The sequence below is a fragment of the Etheostoma cragini genome, chromosome 5 (assembly GCF_013103735.1).
Source record: "Etheostoma cragini isolate CJK2018 chromosome 5, CSU_Ecrag_1.0, whole genome shotgun sequence".
Lineage (NCBI taxonomy): Eukaryota > Metazoa > Chordata > Actinopteri > Perciformes > Percidae > Etheostoma > Etheostoma cragini.
Window position 1 is genome coordinate 26,358,535 of NC_048411.1, and position 24,181 is coordinate 26,382,715.

Here is a 24,181-nt window from a genome sequence, read left to right on the forward strand (position 1 = left end):
AGGACTAGGTGGAGAGATTATATCTCTAACCTGGCCTGGGAACTTCTTGGGATCCCCCAGTCGGAGCTGGTTGATGTGGCTCAGGAAAGAGAAATTTGGGGTCCCCTACTGGAGCTGTTGCCCCCGCGACCCAATACCTCATAAGCGGATGGAGATGTATGGATGGATGTGTGGTTTGGAGTCAGTGTGCAGGCGTTACTCTTTTCCTTCATGCTAAAAGCCTTGCACATGTAATACATCCAAGACTAGAAGGGCACTATTGCATAGACCTCCGCCAATGTCATGCTCTATGTTGCAATACTAATGAAAGTAAAAAATAAGTTGTGTATCTGGGCCATGATTCAGATCCTCTCCAAAATGTATTAGGTTCTTCCTACCACCAAGTTTCATGGAAATTGGGCCAGGAGTTTTTACCGTAATCTTGCTGACAGAAAAACAAACCGAACCAAAACATAACCTCCTCGACGGAGGTAATGAAAAAACTAACTTACTAAACTACTTGTAAGTCTATTGAGCTGTACAGAAGCACTCATAAAAGAAATATATAATTCAAGAACATCTGAAGAAGATCTAACAAACAATTTCATGCCAGCTTACTGTGCATGTTTTTCTTTTTTTTGTAAATGTTCAACTTCAGCAAAGACAGCTCAACCTGTCCAGGTATAAGACTACATTGCAATAATAGCTGTGGATCTGGAAAGTTCACTATGTCAGTATACACACAACATATTGTGAGGTTGTAACATTTTGTCATAGTGGTTCAGTTTCATCTTGCAAAGAACAATCAATGCTTAGATTGAAGACACACCTTTTCCTTCTGTAGTATACTCTAGAAATTGATTTGAATGATTGAGTCACCCAGAAGATCACGTGTGCTTTACCCCTTCAGGAAAACTGAAATGTCACAATTAAGTTGTATTCCGACACACTGAGTTGCAGACGCTGCATTGATGTCATTCCCATCACCGCTGCATGTAGCCTAGTCTGCTGGCGTACAAACAAAGTCTTAGCTTCTGCGTTGAATGTATGAAACCTGCACGTTGTAAAATGTCAAATCTGAGGCATAAGTATTGAAATTCTTTTATTAGGAATAACCCCTTGAGATGTAGCGTCTCGTTTTTGAGGGGGTCCTTAAAGTCAGGCTGCATTTTCCAACAGCAGCGTCAAAGAGAAATTGAACTGAAAAGTGAATGCATAAAACATGACATCTGGCTTCAGATGTGGATAGCTGGATTATTCAGAAATAATCTAGACATAAACTTGAATAGTGCATAACAAAGGACTAGAGGCTGAGGCATTGCTGATGAGCATGCATGTCGCCCTAACAGTACAGCTTGACTCCCCAAAAAAGTTGCAATGAAAGGCCAGTTAATGTAACATCATATGAGGGTCCTCCTGGTGAAATATCCTCTGAGACTTGCATCGAGCACATAGTCATGAATTGCATTGCCACCAACGTTGCCATTAGAAAAACGGCAGTTATATTAGCCTTTTTAATGCCGTGAAGTAGAGAATGGAGCCGCTCCACACTGTTGAATAATTACACTTAGTACAGAGTGTTTTAGATTAGGCTTCAGGCAACAGGGAATGTCTGTAGTTCCCAACATATGCAAATAAATTAGCATAATGTAGATCGCGCTCAGATTTGTGCTCATGGCAGCAGCAGAAGTTGAAACGAGTGTTGACCCACTGCAGAGCTTGAAAACCTGCTGAATTAAACAGTGCAATCAGTGTTTCTGCGAGGCTTGAAATCATGAAAAGAGCAGTGACAGAAACTTATTTTGCACATGTGGAAGTTGACATTTGGAGATTATGACTTGCTAAGGATACTAGGTCATGATATTTATTTCAGTAAAACATCGATAACAGAGGGGCCACAAAAATGTTATCCTCACTACCTGAGAGCCAGTTTGTGGCTGTGCACTTCCACTTCCAGGATACTGTAACAGCAGTTTAGAGCAAAAATGGAAATATATAGAATCTTTATATTTTGTTTTTTGCTCTAAGTTGCTGTAATGCTAAACTTTCCCACTGGGATAATTAAGCCTATATGGTGGCAGATACTACAAATATGTAAATTTAGTATCTTTTTAGTATGTAATAATGTAATTTGACCCATAGTTCTCTTAAAAGGCTTTTTTTCCCCACAAAAGACCAAGGCTTAAACTTTTTTTGTATTGATTCATTTTTTTTTTTTAATATACAATACAGTACAAAAATTATAACTACATCCCAAAATATTGCCTCCTTTTGCTTGACTTAAACACAAATCTAATCATGAAAGGAAGCTATTTGTTTATTGCAGGAAAAAAATGTGCCTGTTAATTTCACATATTTAAAGAAAGAAAAAAAAGAAGACACGTTGAAAAGTGCGAAAATGCTAATTTGCGTATATTCTGAAGTAGCCGGTCAAGGTGAGAAATGCCCCATCACCTGAGATATCACACGGTGGTTAGTTAATGTATTAGGTTGACACTTACCTGGAAAGGATCCGAGTGTGATTATTGACAGGAATACTGCTTCTCTCTCTAGTCATCCAGGATCAGCATGAATGGAACATAAAAACATGAGTAAAGTTTGGCGTGGTTTGCAAAAAAGAATAAACAAAAAGAGTTTGTACTTTCACAGAAAATGTAAATGTATACTTGTTTCTGCACATACAATACTAAACCTCAGATGATTTCTAATTTTTCAGTTGTGATGATTAACACAGTTCACTGTTTGTAGTTTCTTCCACTGAGCAATGGCAGTGCACTCAGAACATGCATTTACTGATCCTTTCTATTCCTGGTGCCATAGTTAGGAGCAGGTGTTAACGGTACTAAAGAAGACTTTCCACTCTTCTTCCGATATAGTTTAATTTCTTTCCCAATATAGGATTCAATGGTAGAACGTAAACACTGTCTGTAATACTAGTTAAGGAGAAGTTGGAGGCTAAATGCATACAGTTGATATTGCACAGTGGATGCAGAAACTACCGTTTTCTACCCATCGCTTCTAAGCTGGTAAATCTCACCCGCAAACACGACCGCAGTGCTGCAGCTCGACAATTCTCACGAGTTTATTGGTGTGAGCATCTGAGCCCAATGTGAACTCTAGCCCAAATGTGACACACTGGCTCTGGCCATATGCAAGCTTTTCACCCCTCCTCCCCCCACTGATACTGGTGTTGTGAGTACACAAGTCATGACTGTTGGCTGTGGCAACACTCTGACTCACATAACCCCTCACAAAAGATCTGGCCAAGCTCCTTCAGCCCAAGCTAAGCCAGGCCGTCTCTGCAAAAGAATCTAATTGATTTGATGGACTTGTGCGCCGTTCACACCCCTTCCCCAAACAAACAGTCCGCCCAAGCTTCATCTCCATCGAGACATAGAGGCAGGACCCGCCCTCCTCTCGCAAAGCGCCTGAGAGGGCTGCGTCGGCCTGCCAAACTTGTTAGGTTCACTGGTGGGCCTCAGGGAAGCTTTAAGCATGCTGTGTGACAATTCATCATACTGCAAATCAAGGCTCCCACCCCCATTCTTCTAACTCCCAGGTCAACCAGAGTAGACTCATATTCACAGTTGTTTCCACCATCGTAGCCAAGAGTGTTGACTAAGGACAGTTGTGAGAACTGCAGTGTAGCTTAAAAGGGTGGGTGGTCCCTTAAAAAAGCAGATGTATCTTTTATCATCTGGGTTGATGATAGATAGCGCACACTCCAAGACCTCTAGATGTGTAGCACCCTGTCTCAGTCTCAACGATACACTCCCAGATCTTTTACTGTGCATAAAACTCAACACATTTATGTGTTGAGTTTTATCTCAAAACATCAATTACAGGATTTGGATGGGCTATTGGGTACTTTACAAAAAATAAAACATTAGGAAGTGTTGTTGGTCAAACTCAGAAACAAAACTAGCAACGGAGTCAGTTTTGCATGACATTTTTTTGCAATTCAAGCAGACAAGAATAACCATAAAGAGGAGGCAAATAATGTGAATATTTCATTTTACATGGTTTGCATTCTTTTTTCATACAGAAACCAAAACGTCTTTCTACAGTCAATATACCATTACATTTCCTGAGTTCCTGTATAGGGGCCAAGCTCTCACCACAATGGCGGGCAGTAAGGTGACATCCCAGCAGTTGGGCCGATGTGAGAAAGGCTCCATAAACTGAGAAGATGGGAAATTAGTGTGTCCGGATAGTAGACATGCTGAGCAAGATACGAGAAGTAAAAGAGCCTCACTGGTGATAGAAGTAAGGAAATGGGGTTATTTTATTCAAAACTAAAGAAATACAATCAATCGGGAGCTCTGTGCGGAGTTTGCCTCTGCGTGTTGTCACAGCAGCTGCACATAGACTGGCTGATTTAGTCTTACAGGTTCTCACCAGCAAATCACCAGACAGCAGGCAAGTTAAGCAACTAGCTGGTGAAGAAAGTGGATCGTCTAGCAAGAGTCTCAGGAGTTGGTGGAGGCTAACAGGACAGTGAATGATGGCATAACAACATAACAAGTCGTTGATAAATCAGTATTGCAATGACTCTGAGCCGGCGACAGCCAAGGCCAGAGTCCTTATGTTTTTGGGTTGTCTGTCTGTATGTTGCATTTTCAAGATTTATTAAGGAATGCCATTAGCTAATTTCTTCAAGTTTGGCACAAACGTCCACTTGGACTCAATAATGAACTAATTTGATGTTGGTGCTTAAAGCTCACGGTCACTGTGACCTCAAAAAGTGTGACCTTTTGGGCCATTACAATGTCAAAATCTAACAAACTCAGATTTTTATGTAATTTTTTTAAAAATCATGCATGTAAATTTACAGTATATAAAAAATTGTTGCATCAAGATCCATCAATAATCGTTTTAGAATCTAATTGTTAGCTTTTGAATCGGTAATGAATTGTGAGGTGCCAAGAGACTCCCACCCCTAGTGGATAGTAAGGATGGTCTCATACCATTTTTTTTGCTTCTTGATACCACTTCTGATACCAGAACTTGCGTATGGGCCAATACCAAGTACTGATCCGATACCAGTGTGTCATATATTTTATAATGTGTTACTACTATCCCTCAATGGATGTGATAGGATTTCAATCTTTGTTATCAGTCTGGCTCAGGATAAACTCCTTGTGAAACATGAACTTACACAAACAATGAATGCAACAGAACTTTCTTTTAATATCCAGTTTGACACGTTAATGTAGATTTCTTTTTTTTTCTTTATTACGTGGTATCGGATCAGTGCATAATTTACAGTACTTCCAGATACCAACGTTTTAGGCAGTATTGGTATCAGTATCTCTAGTCATACTAAGAGGCAGCCTTCAGGCTTAAAAAAACATTTACAAGGAATTTAATCCAGGAAATATGTACAAAGAGAAAACATTCAACAGAGAGAGTTTAGTCACACATATGCTTGAATCACGTACACAAATGGCATGAAGATTTTAGTTTGGTTATTTAGTCATTAGTTAGTTATTATTTTAGTTTGAGTTCACTTTTGCGGCTTCTCCTCTTCCTGAAAACAGCACAAGACCTGAGTGCAGCTGCATCCCGTAAAAGCTCTTTATTATTAGTGCTGCATGGGCATTGATTTATCATGTTACATAGATTTTTAATGATGATGCCTGCCTTTACACAGCAGTGTGAGGGTTTGTGTGTGTTTGGGAAAATGCCTGTTGTGGGTCCACCCAGTGTGTGTTGCTGCTCATGTCTTCAATGCTCAGGTCACATTAACCCAGTTCTCACAGTTTGTAGCCCATGTTTTAAAAAAATAAATAAATAAAGACACACAACACCTCCCTGTTGTCAGTGTGGCTTCAGGCTCCTTCACGCTGTTATATTTCCAGCATCGCTGGCCGATGATCACATTATTTACCGCTTGTATTAACATGCGGCTTGATAAGCATATTTTTCCTCAGTAGAGCTAACAAGATGCTTTATCACCGAGCCTGTCCACCCGGCGTTGCAGACCACCGCTGCTCGCTCGTATTTCCACCCTGTTAGTTTACAGCCTCGTAAATAACAACTTTTCTCCTGTTGAGATTTAAAGCGGGAGTTTTTGCAGTAAAATCAGATTTAACATTGAACATGAAGACAGATTTTGTTTGTGAATTATGAACCCAGAACCTTTAATGTAAATCAGCAATGAGCTCTGCTAAATAAGCACAACACATTTTAAATATACAGCACAACAACACAGAGTTAATGTTCAAAATGCAAAAAAAAACCAAACTGTCAGTTAAGTCATTATTAAAATTGTGTGTTTTGCATTAAACTTTGTGCCTTTTTAACTTTTCATAAATTTTTTCAGGTAACAGGTAACAGGGGATCTTTCTTTTAAATGACAAATCTCATTTGTGGGTCAAACACTTTATATAAATAAGGAATTATGCAATGTTTTAAATTATATGTGATTTTTAAACTGATACTAAAAGATGAATAAAAATGACTAGATTCACATCAACACATCTTATAATCTTATATTTTGAAAAGAAACTGATCAGAAACACTATTTAATTGTTGAACAGGGAAATAAAAAGGGTTATTATAATTATCAAAAGGCAAAATCATAAAAAAAGAAAACCTTAAAAACCCAAAATGATACAGACTAATCGATTAAACAATTTAAAAAAGATTCAATGTGTTTCAGAAGTAACTTTCCTGTCTGTCAGTGCAGAACGCCATCAAGGCAGCTACAGATGTTTGTCTACTGGCAAAGATAAAATAAACCAAAATTGTCAGAGAAACTAATAATAATTAATTCATCAACCCGCAACGCAATTATCTTCTTTGTGTCTTTGATTAGACACAATTTTCCATTCATTCTTTTGTTTTACCTTTTTGTTGTAATTGTAGTTAATCATGTCAATTGCAAGAAAGCGTTGCATGTTTTTGGCAGTTGACGTTGGCGCGTCATTAGCTGCAAAGCTGCATCTTTAATTTGTTGATTAACTCTTAAAAGAGAAACGAGGGCTGTGATCTCTCTCTCACTAATTGCGTCTGAAGGATCAATGATTCAGTAATGAAACAAATATGAGAAGTTTCTTTTTTTCTGATTTGGGAAACAAAGTTTCTTTTTTTTTCTTTTCTTTTTAAGAATCAGTTGGAAATAAAAAACTGAATTTTCATTGTAAATCAAATCGGGTTAAACAATTAAAAAAAAAGTTTACACACACGGAAGAGAAACCTACAAATAGAGCGTCTGCCTTTTTTCTTGTACTCATACAGATTTATTTCAGGTCGTTGCCGACCCGGACCAGCCTTCCCTTTCACCTCTCGACAGGGCGCAATGCCAAACCCATTTCCTCCTGCATTAGTCTCATCAGGGACTTTAATATGTGCCACCCTGTAGGAGGGAAGCCTCCCTGGCACGTGCACAACACACACAAACACACCGCCCCATCTTGACAGCTCACTCCAATTACTGGCCCTCCCTGTCGCATGGCCTGCATTTCTGCTTAGAACAGATCATATGTGACCCTGTCCAGCATGCCGCTGGTGGAGGGGGAAGAGGGGGAACCATGCAGGGAACACAAGTAGTAACACACACCCACTCACACATTTACACTCACTGAAGGGACACTCTCCAAAAATTGAGGCCAATCAATCGAGTGTCATTCCAAAATGAGATCTTCAGCACTTGAAAATATATCTGCTTACTCTGAGAAAAAAAAAAAGACTGGCATCAAAGTAAAGCACATTGCTGCTAATGAGTCATCTTAAAACCTTTGTTTACTAATAGGTTTTTGAAGATTAAATCATCTGTGGTTTTTAAAATATTGACAGATGAATTTAAAGGCTACAAAGTTTAGACCAAATGGATATTTAGCATATTTATTTTTGGAAAGAAACTGTTTCTTTTTTCTAATTAGAGGCTGTCTCATTGAAGATGCAGACAGTGAAGTGTTACTGCTATTAAAGATCCTGGATTAAAATCGGTGTACACGGTCAGAGAAGTTGATAACGGGTTTCTTCATCCATCCTCTAACACCTCTTGTCTGCGGAATTGGAAATGTTTGCTATAGGGTATACATTTTGCTCGGGTTTTTGTGTGACACTGAAATCATGGATGCTATTAATACATATTTCATCGTCAGTGGTGTTGGGTACTCTATGCATCTTAACCCTGGGGTTTAAGCAGAAGCAAGGTTTATTCCATTTACGGTAGCATAAAACAGACACATTTTATGGTGGAGTATTAACAGGCAAATATTGCATTTGCATTTAACCAAATACAAGAGCTGTTTGGTAGACAGGGCCGTGGCCTGGAGACATGATGTGAGCTTATGTTTTAAGTGCAGTTCTGAGTGTTTGTGGCGTCTCTCCTGGCCTCTCTGGGAGGACAGTTGTGGCGATGACACGTAATTTAAAAGTACAGATGAGCCCACTGGCTCTTTGTGGATGCTGATACACTGTGGCACCCAGAAGAAAAATTAACAAATGGCCCCCACTTTGTTTTTGGTATGTGTTTAGAGTCCTTGTTCAGAAGGCTTGCACATGTTGTGTGAGCGTGTTGTAAGGCAGATCGGAGCTTTTGGGACACTCAACAGCTGTGTTTACTGCAGAACTGGCTCACTCTTTCTTTTAGCGGAATTCGGTTGCTGCTCCAGTTTGCACGTTTTCGCGCAAAGTGTGCTACAACTTAGTATCTTACTTGTGTCATCTTTTAATATTCAAATGCTTTCTACTTTATTTTCTATCGCCAACTAGCACCTGAGAAACTTTAATATATAGTATGCTGTTTTGCAGTTTTAAAATGTCACACTACAATTTGTCCAATCTGCCCACCTATCTGCTTTTTCTCCCAGCTCCCAAAGCAACTTGCATTTTTAGAAACCACACAGAAGGCTGGAAATGGCTCAAACTTAAGGTATCATGACCCTTTAGAAGTATTTAAACTTTATAAAAAGAACACTGAGCTCCAAACTGGTTTTCTGTGGCCTTTTAGCACCATTCAAAGCTGTGACTAGTTCTTCCTACAAGCATCTGCTTAGCACTAATAGCTAAAAAAAGAAGAGACAGGGATGTTGTTGTGCTTTGCATATCCAAATCTGCAGCAAGTGGGCATCACGTGGGAAATGGAGGGAAAGATTTGGGTGACAAATAAGTCTAAATGTAAGTCTGCCACCTCACGTATAGTGAAACAGGCTATTAGCTGGCACACATGTTGTACAAAGGTATCATTGTATTAGTAGAAGGTGCTTTCTATAAACTGCCTTTTCCTTGACAGACAGTGTCTCAGTCAGTCCATTAGCTGTAAACCCAGTTGTCTGTCTGCAGTGGGTTGACTTGGACGAGGTCTATCTAACTCACTTCAGCACATATCAGCTCAAGAACAATCCCTCCTCTGTCTGATCCTCCTAGCACCGCTCCATGCTGATCCTCCCACGATCCCCCTCTCTTATGATTATTTTATCCTTTTAAATTCTTTATGCCGCATTGCCATGGCATCGTCCCCGCTAGAGCAGAGCGGCGCGTTGGCCATACAGTACATTCACACTACAGTTATTTGGACGGCGCTCCGGTGTGGCTCTGTCCCGGTCCCTCGGTTGGATTCTGCTCGTCCATTAGTGCCATCTGTGCCTTCCTGCGCCGTCTGTGAGGGCCCCGTCGACGCCAAAACGATTGGCATTTCTCTGGAACAACCAGAGGGACGGTGCCGAGAGCTTTTAGCTGCCAATGATGTGCACTTACTCTGAAAAAGCAGAGAGGGTGGGTAATGGAAGCAAGCAGGCAGCCCCAGCAGGAAACAGCTGCACCTACAGTACTGTGGCGTCCATATTCAAGCTTCAGGAGATACCACTTATCCCTGCAACAACAGACAGCTGATACAAAGTCAAGAGCTGTGTCCTTTTAGACATTTTGCTGGCAGCAATTTGCACAATGACTGGATGCATGTGTGAAATGTATTGAAATATATGAAATATAATAAAACCTGCAACCACCAGGTCATCATGCATCAGAAGGTGTAAGCAAGCATTCTGATCTTCGTTAACTTCTAGTTTACAATAACAGACAACTTGATGTCACCAGTGCTACCATTGCCGCTTGGCCATATGGCTTACCCTTTCAAACAGAAATCTTCCACAAGGGGGTCCAGGACCCTTAGGGGGTCCTTATAGTCACTGCAGGGCAGCCTCCACATTATTGTTCATTGTTTAAATTTTTTTTCAAGTTAAAATGTCTTAACATGAATCTAACATTATTAGCAAATATTAATCCCCACTGATGCTATGCTTTCTGGCCTGAGGGTGAAGTAATCCCTAAGGTAGCTGTCTGTGCACAGATACAGTTAATTTAAAGGAATTGCTGTAACACAAAATCAAAAATTATAATTTTGACAGCTTAGTATTCTATGCACTAAAAAGGTATGTTTAAAGGTTTTAGGCCGCCCAATGCTTTATTGTAGGCCCAGTTTAATATGTAACTTAATTTTATACAATATTAGTAGTAGAGGGTCCCTGCTACGGCTCTCCTTCAGTTAAGGGGTCCTTGGTTTAAAATATGTTGAAGACCCCTGCTTTTAACCTTTTCCTTGGTGACCTGCTCTTGCTGCACAATACCTAGGATGCAGACTGAATGCTCTAAGCTGATGATTTTCTGCAGATCAGTTTACAGAAGTGCTGTGGAGCACATTTTAGTCAATGACAGATCTTAATATTGTCTGGTTAAATGACATAAATACGGAAAATGTCCTCAAGATGCAAGAATTTGTACATTTAAGAAGTAAGAGCAGATATCTTGAAAAATTGTAATTTAAATCAGAAAGCTCTTAAATGCAATGCTCTAATTCAACTATTATAAAGCCACTTTACAGTTCTTACTGATACATTAACAAGAAGAGAAATTTTAACAAAAGGTTTTGCACCAAGAAGCTTAAAAGTTACATTGACTTGAGTCTGATCAACAGTGTTTCCAAATAGCAGTAGAGACCTCAAGAAAACAACAAACAGAAACACTTGCTTGCTGGGTCGGACCAAAGACGTGGACCTTTTTCTTCACCATCAGTTTCTTTTTCTGCCACTCAGTAAAATGTTCTCCTGTCTGCAGGAAATGGGAGCCAGCGATGCTCTGACAGTCTGCAGACCATATGCTGCTGATGCCTGCTTGCATAACTTTTTACTGCAAGCTGTCACTCACTCCCTCTCTGCTCCCTGGGTCACTGAAGTAGCCATCACAGCTTGATATCCCATCATCCACCGCTTTAATCAGACTAAGGCTCTCGATTGGAGGCAGTGTTCCTTTTAGTCTGGATATTTGGATATTTTTTACAAAATATGATTTGATGTTAGATCTTTATTGCTGTTATCGTTCAGGATTGGGATTAAGAGAGTTACTGTTGTGTCTGGACCAATACTAAACTCTGATAGCATAGCATGATTAAGTTTGCCCTGTCTGGTTTCAACATGATAATGTCCCCGTACACAAAGCCAGTTCCATAAAAAATTGGTTTTCCCAGTATGGTATGGAAGAACTTGGCTGGTCTGCACAGAGGCCTGACCTCTCAGCCACATTCAAACCCTTTGGGATGAACTGGAACAGACATTATCTCCCAGCAGTGTTGGCCCATACTAACGCTATTGTGTCTGAATGGGAGCTAATCCCTACAACCAGGTTCTAAAATCTGGTGAAAAGGCTGAAACCAGAAGAGTGGAGCTTGGTATAACAGCTTTGTAGCAGGAAAATCATCCAGAAGGCTTTTTTTTCCAGCACCTTCCAAGATGTCTGCTAAACTTCATAGTAGTGAAAGGAGTGTTTTTTTCTTTTTAGAATGTTGTTCTCCCATGTACCTTATGTGCTTGTATAATCTTTATTCATCTCTTTACAATGAGAAGAACTGCCTGAGTTGTCAGCGAGCATCATGTATTTGGCCGAGTCTCAGGTGGCTCTGATTTCCCAGCAGGCCAGATGGCAGCGCTGTGTGGGCAGTGTATGTGTGTGTGTTGTGTGTGCGTGGACGAGGGGCTGTGAGAAGAGCCTTGTGGAGGGAGGATTGCTCACACCCTGGCTCTCTTCTCTGTCCCCGTGCAGCTGTGCTTCTCCGTCCAACTTGAACTTTTAATTTGTTCAATATGTGGCAGAGGACACAGAGTAAAACAGAACACATGTCTGGTGGCTGAGGCTCGACGGGCAGAAACTTGAAGAGGGATGATGACGCTGTGTGAAGTTATTAATGTTTTACTTAAATGTCTGCTGCTCCCAACATAGTGGATTAATGTAAATTTAACCAACACATTTTATTTCTTGTACTTAGATTACTTTTTTGTTGTCGTTTCTGCCCTTAATTTGACAGTGTAGAAACTGAGACTGGGGTATAACATGCAATAATGGTCCCAAGGCTGGAATCAAGCCCGGGCCGATGTGGTAATTTTGCATGCGCTGTAACCACTTGGCTACAAAGACACTCCACTCATTTATTTAAATTATTAACACAGATTTCAAATTAAACCATGGGATAGCATAACTCAGTTTAAGGATTTAAAGTTAATGTTTTAACCACTATTATTTTCATATAGACCATGATAAATGAGTTCCATATTGAAATAATCACTGACAAAAACTCCATAAATGGCGCCATTACTGTTACTGCCTCTAGGAGTAAATAAAGATATAATTAGGGATTATGTAAGAATGGAAAGAAATATCAATGCAAACACGTATCTCGTAGCATAAACAGTGATGAACCAATTGGATACTTTCTTGTGATCTCTGAAACCTGGTGAGAAACCAAGCCTTTTTCCACATCAGGTAGAAGTGAAGCAGCAGAACATACTATAGGTAGTTCATGCAGTAAAAAAGTAGAGCATCTTCCACAGCTATATGATGCTGTATGGAAATACTGTTCAGCTCATTACCTTTTTGTCAGAAAAACAGTGTTATAATGTTATGAGTGTTGCAGTCATCCTGTTGCTGTTGGATTAAGTAAACCCTAGATTAACTAAGACACTGTATAGGCTGCAAAGCTCTAATGTTGAAAAAAAGTCTCTGTTCTGGTAATAAAATCTTTCAAAGCCTGTAGCTTATCACTGCAAATTAAGCATCTTGCAACTGGATTACAACTCTCATGCTTGCAAGTGTTTTCACACTACAGTCCAGATGGGAGATTCGTTCTGTAACCTCAATGGATGCCTTCTTTTGTGCATCTTATTTTGGTTTTTGATATTTTAAATGTGACTAACTATGCAATCAATTAATACAAGCCAATACAAACATTTGGAGGGAGCCGTGTTCATTTCCTTTCATGAATCTTCCAAAAAATGCTGTGGAGACTCATTTTAAACTGGTTCTAAAAGGAGACAAACACATGGCCACTTCATGTTTTAGTTTTGATGATCCAGCTACTAGCTTGCGGTAGGCTAACGTTAGTTGCTGTCGAGTAGAGTGTTAACTAGTGTCATTTGCAACGATGTTTCTGTGTCCTGTAACTTTTGTTACTAATCCGTAATTATTTGTTTCCAATAATAAAGATATAATTAGGGATTATGCAAAAATGGAAAGAAATATCAATGCAAAAAATCTTCTAGCATTACTAGTGATGCACCGATTGGATACATTTCTTGTGATCTCTGAAACCTGGTGAGAAACCAACACTTTTTCCACATCTTTTCACACATCACAGACCCTGTTTTTAGCCCGTAAATTACGACTTCAAGTCACGACTCATGACTTGGTTGTGTTCCGGGCTAAGTCACCACAAACCCTTCTAGCTAGCGTTAGCTAGCGGCTACCTAACGTTGACGTTAGCCACCGCTTGCTGACACCTTGTCGGCAACATATTTTGGGCTTCTTTTAATGAACATAACCTGTAGTAGGACATAATTGTATGTGTATTGTTTTGATTACAATGTGTGGAATTACTTTACGTTGCATGTTTATACTATTTATCACGGCGTCTGTATAGCATCAACAGGAGTCGCTATTGTAGTTTATTTGTGGGTGACGTCAAAACTGTAAGTGGGAGTACAACTATCCTGTATGAGTTCACAAGTAGTAAGATATGGGTTTGGAAAACGTGTCTAGTTGCAATCTACAGCTACGCCGCGCACTATAAGCTTTTCATACACTTTGAAGATGTCAGAAAAAATTCTTTAAGTATCCAAGACATTGTTTACTTTAGGTCGTTTCTTGGATAACTGAATGATTGTTTAAAGATGTGGTTTTCCAACCAGGTGCACCCAGCTGGAGCAGTGTTTGGACATGAGTGCAGTGTACACACATATCATTAAAATCATTAAGCTAGCCAGAATTTCCTGTAGGCAAAAGACTAAATGTTTGCACAGCCTCCAGCCTGTTGACTCAAGTGATCTTTTCCCAGGTTGAGGTCAGGAAATTGGACCTATACACATTTAACATCCCCTGTTTTGGGCATCAGACAAAGGGTGCAGACATTGTCATCTACCCCAGATGTCATGCAAAATAAAAAATATACTCTGTAATGAAGTGAAAGCAAATAGTAACCAGTTGTTCAATTTATGTCGTTATAGGTCTTAAAACCCCACCCAGTCATGTGGCAACTAATTTGTAGTTAGATTGTTATTCTCTCACATCTTCAACTACTAGAAAGGAAATATATTCCTCAGTACCACCATGATCCTTTTCCAAACAATATTTTAAAGATCATTAGGCCCCAAGCGCCGACAGCGGCGAAGGCCTTATTGAAACTGAAGGGATTTTTCCTTTCCTTTCCTTTCTTCCGGCAAATGAATGGACTTTTTGAGAGGCTTAACATACATCAATTCTGGTGACACTTTACGGATTTTAAGGGTTTCGAGAACAATCGCAAGCGGATATTTTGTATGTTTTGCCATCAAAACAGGAAGTCGGTGTACCTTGAGTGTGCATCGTCCAATCGGCTCGAAACTTTTCCGGATTCATAAGAGTCTAACCCTGAGGACATATACACACCGATATTTACTGAAAGTTATAGCGTCCTCTAGTGGCAACAGGAAGTAGGCCTAAAAGTCAAGGTGCTATACTTTAACAAACTCCTCCTACAGATTTCATTTTATGGACGTCGATTTCGGTTTGTACAATCGCAACCCCTTAAAGATGAAAATTTGTAACAAGCAAAACTTTGTGTCCAACGGTGTGGGCGTGACGTTGTGGCCATTTTGAGCATTTATTAATGAACAAAGAAGTTGTTGTAACTTTAGTGTACACTGTCCAACTTGTCCGAAATTTCTCACGATTGACAAGGGACCAAGCCTGAGGCCATCATTAGGCCAAACTTGACTTTTGGCTATAGCGCCCCACGCTAGCAACAGTGAATCAACCTTAGATGACAACCCTGACGCGCACACAGACACAAGGCTCGTCCAACGCTGTTGGCAGCTTTCATTTTAATTTAATATTTACAATATTCAAGAGAACAAAAAAAACTTACAATGGCCTAGAGTTTGGTCTGAGCTCTAAGTGGCTGCTGTCTGTTTTCTAAACCCGCAGAGCTCTTTAGAGAGTTGCAGTTCTGGGGGACTCAAGCTGCTCACGGTGTGAACACTGCGAGAAATGAGAAGGAAAATCAAACACATACGCACAGTCACATTCTCCCCACTTCGTTCCTGGAGCGCTTCCTCAAATTACAAGCCAACAGTCCAAGTGACAAACATGTTGTCTGAGGACTAGGCAAATGTGGACCTCTGCTGCTCCTGTCAACATGAATCGAGGGCCCGCTAACGAGAATTCAATGTAGATGGCTAAAACTCTGGTCAGACAGTGTTGTATTCCACAACATGCAAAGTCGGGATTAGGGAGGATTATTTCAGATGCTGAGATTACTACGCAAGAGTTAACAATTTTTAAACAACAAAATTTGGAGTAAATGGTGAAGAGTAATTTTAGCTCCTTGTTGTATTCTGAATTCTTTCAATATTTTTTTTGGGGGGGGGGGGCATTTTAGGCCTTTATTGACAGGACACCTCAAGAAGGGAAAGGGGGAGAGTCGGGTAAATGACATGTGGCAAACGGCTGCAGGTCGGAGTCAAACCCTGGCCTGCTGCATCTAGGAGTAAACCTCTATATGGGTGCCCGCTCTTCTAAAAATTAAGTGTTACAATGGACTGAATGAATGAATTGATAAGAACATTCATCAAAACTTTAATAACCGATTCATTGTTTTAAGTTGTTAAGCCAATAAAATGTCAGTCACTTGCACAGTATGTTCCAGCTTCTTCAGTGTGACAATTGGCACCTTCTTCTGCCTCAAATTATCATTTACAGAATCTTTTTTAATTATTTTCTTTTTTACAATGACTTCTTTAATTTCACAATTTTAATTTTAATTTTTTAATTTTAAAAGAATTTCACTTCTTTTAATTGACGACTAATGTTTAGTAATCAGCAATTATCAGTTTAAGGATTGATTTTCATATTGTTGCTGAAAACTATCTACTTGTGTGTGACCTCTCAGACATACAGTATCAACATTGGATGTTGTAATAATCAGTTTATTTACATATCATGGTTTAATATATCCCCATTAGCCAGTGTAGTGTCTGTAATGAGCCTTATTAATCACAGTCTCCATGTGGAAGTGGATGCTTCTGTTTGACCACCCACCCGACCCCCTCCTCTTGTCTCTTCACCTCTCCATCTCTCCACCTGACTCATCCACCCATCTATCTGCAGTCACGCTCCCGTCCGTCTGATGAGATTTCACTGACATCCTGTGCTGACATATTCAGACTATTGTTCTGCCGCTTCGGGTGGCACAGGTGGGCCTCCATCTCTCCAACATGGCCCAGTTACAAGGCAGCACTCCCTGCCAAGTCAGGCCCCGCTCATCTGGGAACAGGGGAGCTGGAATGGGTTTGACCGTATTGTGCTGCACCTGCTTCGCCCTCGCACTAGATCCCCCGGCTTCGCCTGCCATTCTGCCGCCGCACAGAGCACTTCTTCCCTCACCGAGCCCCTGTGCCGTAAAACCCGTAAAATCCACTGAACTTAGCCGCTCTGATGGCCGTGGCCAAAACAGCATCTGATGTGCCTTATTTGTTGACTGTGTGAGATTAGTTGCAGAGGGTACACGTCGAGGGGCTTACCATGCAGAGATGGAGCGAAGCCCCCACCCCTCCGTCAAACACCCACCAGCCCTGCCAAATAATGAGAAATGGAAGATTCTCCAGCTTGTCTAAGGCCCTCGTCACAGTCGGTCCGTGCGCACTTCTGCTCCCGAGCCAGACTGTAGTGCAGATACCGTAAGAGCTCCTGCAGCCGAGGAACTGGCTGCTGACTTCTGCATTCACTCTGCAGCTCTGTGATCCCTTAAAAACATTCTTAGTCGACTAATAATCACAGAATTGCATTAACAAATCAGCTTCTCCAGTATGATTCTCCCTCTGCAGATGTGCCGTCATGCAGAAGGATCTCGTAAAACTCAGACCTTTTTAAGGACCAAAGCAAAAAGTCTTTACATTTCTTAGTCAACCTAGTCAACAATGATTAAGTGTGTAGTTGACTAAGAGAAGTGCTGGACATTAAACATACCCTTTCTAAATCTAGGTCTGCATCAGCAACTAAAGTAGTACTACCACAAAATGATCCCAACATTGTGACTCTCTGGAAATCAGGCCTTGACAATCCAGAGAACAAGAGACACAATGACAAAGAAGAGACACCCAGAGTACATTAACATTCACATGAGAAATTAGAAAAATCAGAAAGCATATCGTCGGTCACTAATTTCTCTCCTTCCTCTTAACCAATTTTTGAACCAACATTAGCTTAGTTTAGTAAGCTAATAGTAAGCTTTAGTAGTAATTTATTAAAGGTTTGCTGCTCTTGTGAAAGGAAGCTTCAGCTTGATTTTTTTTTGGTCAGAGCATTTGTATAGACAACATGGTGAGAGGACAGTCTCTCTAGATCAAGCACACCATTTTTTCTTATCTGATTTCTCTCTTTTAAGCTGTGGAAACCATCCTATTCAGATGATTTATTTCTGTTCCAGTGGGACTTTGGATAGTCTAATTATGGATAGAAGGCTGCACTGCTACAAGTCATGATCTTTTTTATATTTTATTTCTGTAAAATATATCTTATTCTGGCACCCTCTGCCACAGGTATATCACAGACATGGGCACTTACCAGGTAGAGATTCAGTTATGCATCTACGTGGCCAGGAAAACAGTGTTCTTCAGCGGAAATATGGCCCTGTTAACTTGGTGTCTGTAATTATTTGGCCTGCATGGTGACTCAGAGACTCACACTCACAGCCAGAAGGTCCCAAGTTTAAAACCGATTGAGGGGGTGGGGGGATTGTGTGGCTTGTGTGGACATACCGTATGTGTTGCATATTAAAGGGTCAGTTAACCAAACTTACATGAAAACCTCATCTCACTTCCTAAACATTTGAGGAACTTCTTTTGGATTAAGAAACTGTCCTCATGAGAAAAAACATGATGTTGTGTTTTGTAATTTTTCACTGTATTGAGCAGCTTAAACACAATTCCATTCGCCCCATTGAGTCTGCATGGATAGATATGGCATTTTAATATTCTTGCTATTGCTGTTGAGTAGGGCACTGTCCACACATGATGCTGCTCACTATCTCTAAATTTGTATAACTAGTAAGAGGATGCAGAGGACACATGCCCCAGCAAAGATGAATGAATGAAGAATAACTTAACTACCTTTTTTATGGTGCTGTGACCAGGTTACAGTAAGCACATGTAGACTCACTGACCGAGACAGAGAGAGGTGAAGAGATACAGAGGTTGTGGGAGGTTGTGGGAGGTTGGAGGCCCGCTAGCTAATGGGGATTTGCTGTGCGAGAGCTCCCTCTTGGTGCCAGCCGGCCTACTGTTGGTGAGCAGGCTGCCGCTGCACCGAGAGGCTCAGACAGCTGCCTAGACACAAATATACACACACACACACACACACACACACACACACACACACACACACACACACACACACACAAATATACATTGCAATTGTGACTATGCACAGGGATGAGAAATTGAGATGGCCGTGGTCTCAGTACAGTAAGGAAGGAACAAGAACACTTGCTGCTGCTTCACCAGTTGATGCTTGACTTGATTTAAATTTGAATTTCTGCCGATTATTTTGGTTTATTTGTCTTGAAAATATGCTGTCATGGATTTATCTTTGAAAAGTGTATTTTTTTGTTTTATGTGTGTTAATTATGTACAACCTCTTATCTCCCATGGTTTCTTCTGGTGGTTTGTTTTTACTTGTGTATGTATCAAAAGACATATTTAATACTTAAATATATTAAATAATACTTTAATATCATTATTTTTATATTGTCTTTTGTTATATATATATATATATATATATATATATATATGTTTTAATAGATATTAGACTTTATGACAACACTTTTTTACGTAAATATGATAATATGGAAATAATAGGAGATGCTTATTAGAAATATAAGCAAATGTCAAATAAGGTCTTAAATACTGTACTTAACTGTATTAAATTACTGCAGATAAGTGTGAGGTGGTCATTAACTTTAAAGGTTGTAATGTTCTCTGTTTTCTCTTTCTCTCTGTGTTTTTCAGGGTCGGTGTATTAATTTCAACCGTGTGCCGCATCAGTAGAAAAGAAAGACTACTGTGTGAAGACCAACATGTGCAGATCGCTATAGACAAGAGAAGAAGTTCAGGTTTTTGTTTTTTTAAGATCTTTAGTCCTGCGGCTAAAACCACTATCTGTTCACTCTGCTCTACTTTGTGCACAAAGTTTCTCCTTCTGTTTTTTTTTTAATGCTCTTTGACCTTTAAAGCACACTGGGTGAACTTTTAATATTAACTTTTGTTGATTAAGTTATTTACAACCTATTTTCTATTACCAAAATAATTCTTTTAAATCAAAAAGAAGAAAAAAAGTCGAGCAGAAGCACAGGGCGCCCCAGAACTCAGCACTCAGACTCGGTTAGCTTTTCGTGTGCACCAAAGGCTTAACATATTCTGACCATATTGTGCCTTCTGTGAAAAACCTAATTTCATGGACACAGACGGAAGCTATCTAAAGCAAGAAGAAAAAAAAGAAAAGAAACACTGGAAAATGGGGGCTGTTTGCCTTTGGCGTGGAAGTCGGAATAATCCCAGTGGGCCATACAAGTGCAGAAGTCCGTTGCCTTTTGGCAATGTCTCATCACAAATCCTCTCCAACTTCGGCAGTGCTGGATGCCTGGCGGCTGCCCTTTGACTGGCTTATCTTGTCATTTTAACACTGAGAAGTGTACACGCATGACAAATTGTAGACAGGATGCCCCAAGGTATTGGAAGGCACCAAGACTTTGCCCTGTAGTTTTTCGTTGTTGTTTCTTTTTTTTTTTCCTAAGACACCTTCCTTTCATTATGCACTCGGGACAAGAAAATTAATAGAGCGTTATTCGACCGCAGGACAGCCTCCTGACCAGGATGATCGCCAGCTAGGGTTTGAGGGATTGATGCCTTTAAGACCTTGACATGGCGCTTGGTGTTTTTTGCCCCTGTTTTCAGTGCAGTCTGCTCTGTGCTCAGCAAGGCGTAGCACATCACAGCCCATAAACCAGCCTATCAGTTAAGACTTTTAAGATATAGATAGAGCTGCCTCGACACTCCTCTGCCCACCGTCTCAATCCTCCGAGGGCTTCCCAGCCGCGTCACAACTCCCTAGTTCACTTGGCACCCGAATATCAAAGTTTAATTAAAATAATTAAAGGCAACAGCAAGCAGCAGCCTGTGAAGACTTGGCTGTCTCTTTTTTATGCCTTTTGACGTTGAATGACCTATTACTGTGTTATTCACAGGAAAAAAAAGAGGACACAGCACCACAGTGATGGTGCGCCATGTCCAAAACGCAAACCCAAAGTAACGGATGCGATGGACGGATAAGTATTGTTCATTTCCAGAAATTATGTCTCCAGCCCCCCCCTTCACCCCCAACTCCCTCACCCCAAAAAGCAGGGTATATATATATTTATATATATTGTGGATTTCTCAAGCGCGCTGTCATGACGCCAATCCCAAATGATGTTAGTGTGAGCGGAAACACTGTGGGGGAGGAAACAGGGCAGCAGCTGAAGAAAAAGGCTCGAATGATCCAGTCACTTCGGATGCCGTACTTCAGATGGAAAATGGATATTCGAGTCGAAACCTGACAAAGCGCGCCAGCTTTGACGGGAAGCGGTATAGACAATGACCAGTGGCTGGGTCAGTGGGATGTCTCTGTGCAAGCAGGGAAGCTTATCAAATGACACTAAAAATAAGTTCAACAACCATCAAGTTTGAGGGGAAATGGGTGACCGTCTCGCATTCGGTGGGCACGAGGGCGCACAACGCGCAACACGCCAGTCTAATTATTCCTTTGTTTCCTCTTCGTTCCAATCGGAGGGACATAAATAATACCAAATCAAATCCTCCGGGTGTGCTGGTATTTATGTCTGACTTAAACGTTTTTAGCCTCTTGCATAATTTTGCAGGCTGACATTTAATAGGCTCATCAGCCTCTTTCTGGACAGTCGCTGGACGAGGAAATTTTAGCACTTAGATCTTGTCTTTTTCATGTTACAACCAAGAGCACAGGAATGTTATTAACCCGAACTAATGAGATATTTACATAGCAGTCACAACACAAGTCGCCCTGCTAATAATGCGTTGCAAGTTCCCTTCTGTGTGCTCTCCACATATCATTACACACACACAGTATTCATTTTTTATACCTATATTTTGTATATTTAAAAAGAAAAAGCATAATTGTTGAATTTCTTTGTGCCTATTATAAATTGATGCCTTTGATAAAAAATGATTTTTGCATTTCTGCACTTCTTAAATTAGGTTGTTTTAATGTCATTTAAAAACCAAAAGTAAAAGAAGTTGTGTTGACATTTTTTTAAGTTCAAAACTATTTCACTTCAGCCAAGTTGTTGAGCGTTAAATACATAAAACTAAAACTTAAAAACGTAGATCATCACAATTGTGTTGATACACTTGTTTTATATTTGTCAACATCTTTTTCAATTTGGGGTTTAATTTGATTTGCACGCTCAACTTTCTGCATCATACAGTATTTACATCTAAATTAAGGTGCAAAAATTGTAATTTATCATTTAATTATCTTTATTTTTTTCTAAAAACTTTTGTCTTTCATACTGCCTTTTTATATTCACGTAGCACCTTTTAAATCCAGGTTCAAGTCACACACGCTGCACATATATGTGTGAGTTGCAACCGAAATACCAAAACAAACATGTTTCCAAAGCTTTTTTTTTTACGAGTTTTACACTGTTTTTTTATGTTGTTCTTTTTATGTACACTGCAGTCTGTTGTGTTAAATATACATTCAATGAAAAGCAAAGTGTTTTTAGTTTTTTTTTCCCTCTCTTCTCAACACGTGGGTGTGCTGGTAGGGGTGGACATGCTAAAGGCGATCTTTAATTGGGCCCTTGCAGATTTATAGGGCCCGACAGGGAACGTGATTATACAGTGTGTGTGGACAGAAGAGTGGACAGTGTGCAGCCTCTCCCCCTGTGAAGTCAGTCACCTGAGGCACCACACACACACACACACACTCTCACACACACACACACACACACACACACACACACACACACACACACACACACACACACACACACACAATCCCTCCAAGGTCTTCAACGCCCCAAAAATGAGGTCTTGCATTTAGTAAAAATATGCACTCGTACACCTTCTGCTTTATCCATGTTTTCATGCGGTGACGACATGCCAGTTAAGGGTGTGTGTTTGTGTGTGTGTGTGTGTGTGTGTGTGTGTGTGTGTGTGTGTGCGCACACTCACCCCTCCTCCATGTTTGAAGTAAAAGATGGAGAATGATGTGTCCTTGTTTCCACATTTTGTAGGCTAAACTCTCCTCTCATGAAGGTCGTTTAACAAAATCAGGTTTTGCTCTCATTTCTGCCACTAAAAGTCTCAAGAAATCATCTTCTGTTGTCCAGACACACACACATGTTGTACAATACAGCCATGTAAAGCTGTTACTGTGAGGAAAACATTGCCTGAGCAGTAACAATCCGCTCTGTAGACACACAGAAAGCACAGTCTTTTTTTCTACATTGCTTAACATGAACACGTTTTCTGTAAACTATTGTTTTATGTTTTTCTGTAAAAGAGAACTATAAAAGCAAAGACCCATATGGTTAAAACCCCAGAGGACCTTAAAATGCTCCTGAATATGAAAAACATAACCCAAGATAAAGCAGAAGAGATTTATATATGAGCCTTGATGTAATCCAAAATCTTACAGTTACAAGTGGTTGAGACCAGCTAGTCTAACCCTACAGGGTCTACATCAGCACTGGAAGAGGTTTTAGTGTAATTAACTTCAGGTAAATTGGCAATATTACATGTTATACACAACTTTCAAACATTTACCAAATGTAAGTAAAAGTACAGGAGAATTATCAGCAAAGTGTTAAAAAATATCAAAAAATACCAATAGTAGAAGTACTCATTTTGAAGTAAGATGTAATTACAATTTTTAAGTTGGAGCTAATTTTATGTAGCATCATGTATCATGTTGTTAATGCTTTTGGAAGAAAATGTTAATCAGTAAAGTAACTAGATACTCTCCGACAAATGTATCAAAGTATCAGAAAATAGGATTAGTCATGTAAAGTAACAAAAAGCATGTATATATGTGTATATACATATATTAAAAACAGGTTGGTGTATTCTCTATCTCATTAGTTCAGACATGTAACTGAATCCTGTTAAGCTTTTAAGATGAGATAAACTTTATTGATCCAATGTAGGGAACACAAACCGTTCTGACAAAATAAGCAGTGGGATAAAAAAAAACATCTTTGGAAAGTTGTGACAAGCATCAGCACCCTTTTTTCTGGCATTTTGAAGAGTAAACAATCAATGAATATAAAATACAGCAAACACACTAAAAGATAATAAAAACATTGTTAGTTGCAGCCTTTCTATTGAAACACAACTGCGTTGAATGTGTCTGGGCTGCACTGATGAGCTGGAAAGAACTGGAAAAGTTTCCTGTCCGTTAGTTTACTGAAGTCTTCATTACAACCATTTCATTCAAAAAACGCTGCATGAAACCAAAAATACAAATAACTAGTGAGTCATTGTGTGTAAGTTCCCACAGCTTTAACTGCTGATTCTGTGTGAAATGGACTAAATACATCCTCAATGTGTCATTCTGATCTACAGACGGTAAGGCTCCATGCTAACTAAATCATCAC

At 39.9% G+C, this 24,181-nt stretch overlaps 1 protein-coding gene across 1 annotated transcript in view; it reads left to right on the top strand.

The window, feature by feature from the left end:
- Positions 1 to 22,293, top strand: part of antxr2a (ANTXR cell adhesion molecule 2a) — a 79,989-nt gene extending 57,696 nt beyond the window's left edge. The window contains exon 17 of the mRNA XM_034872899.1: positions 19,515 to 22,293. Coding sequence (XP_034728790.1) covers positions 19,515 to 19,553 — 39 coding nt within the window. The 3' untranslated portion in view covers positions 19,554 to 22,293. The remainder of the gene's footprint in view (positions 1 to 19,514) is intronic.
- The last annotated feature ends 1,888 nt before the right edge of the window (positions 22,294 to 24,181 follow it).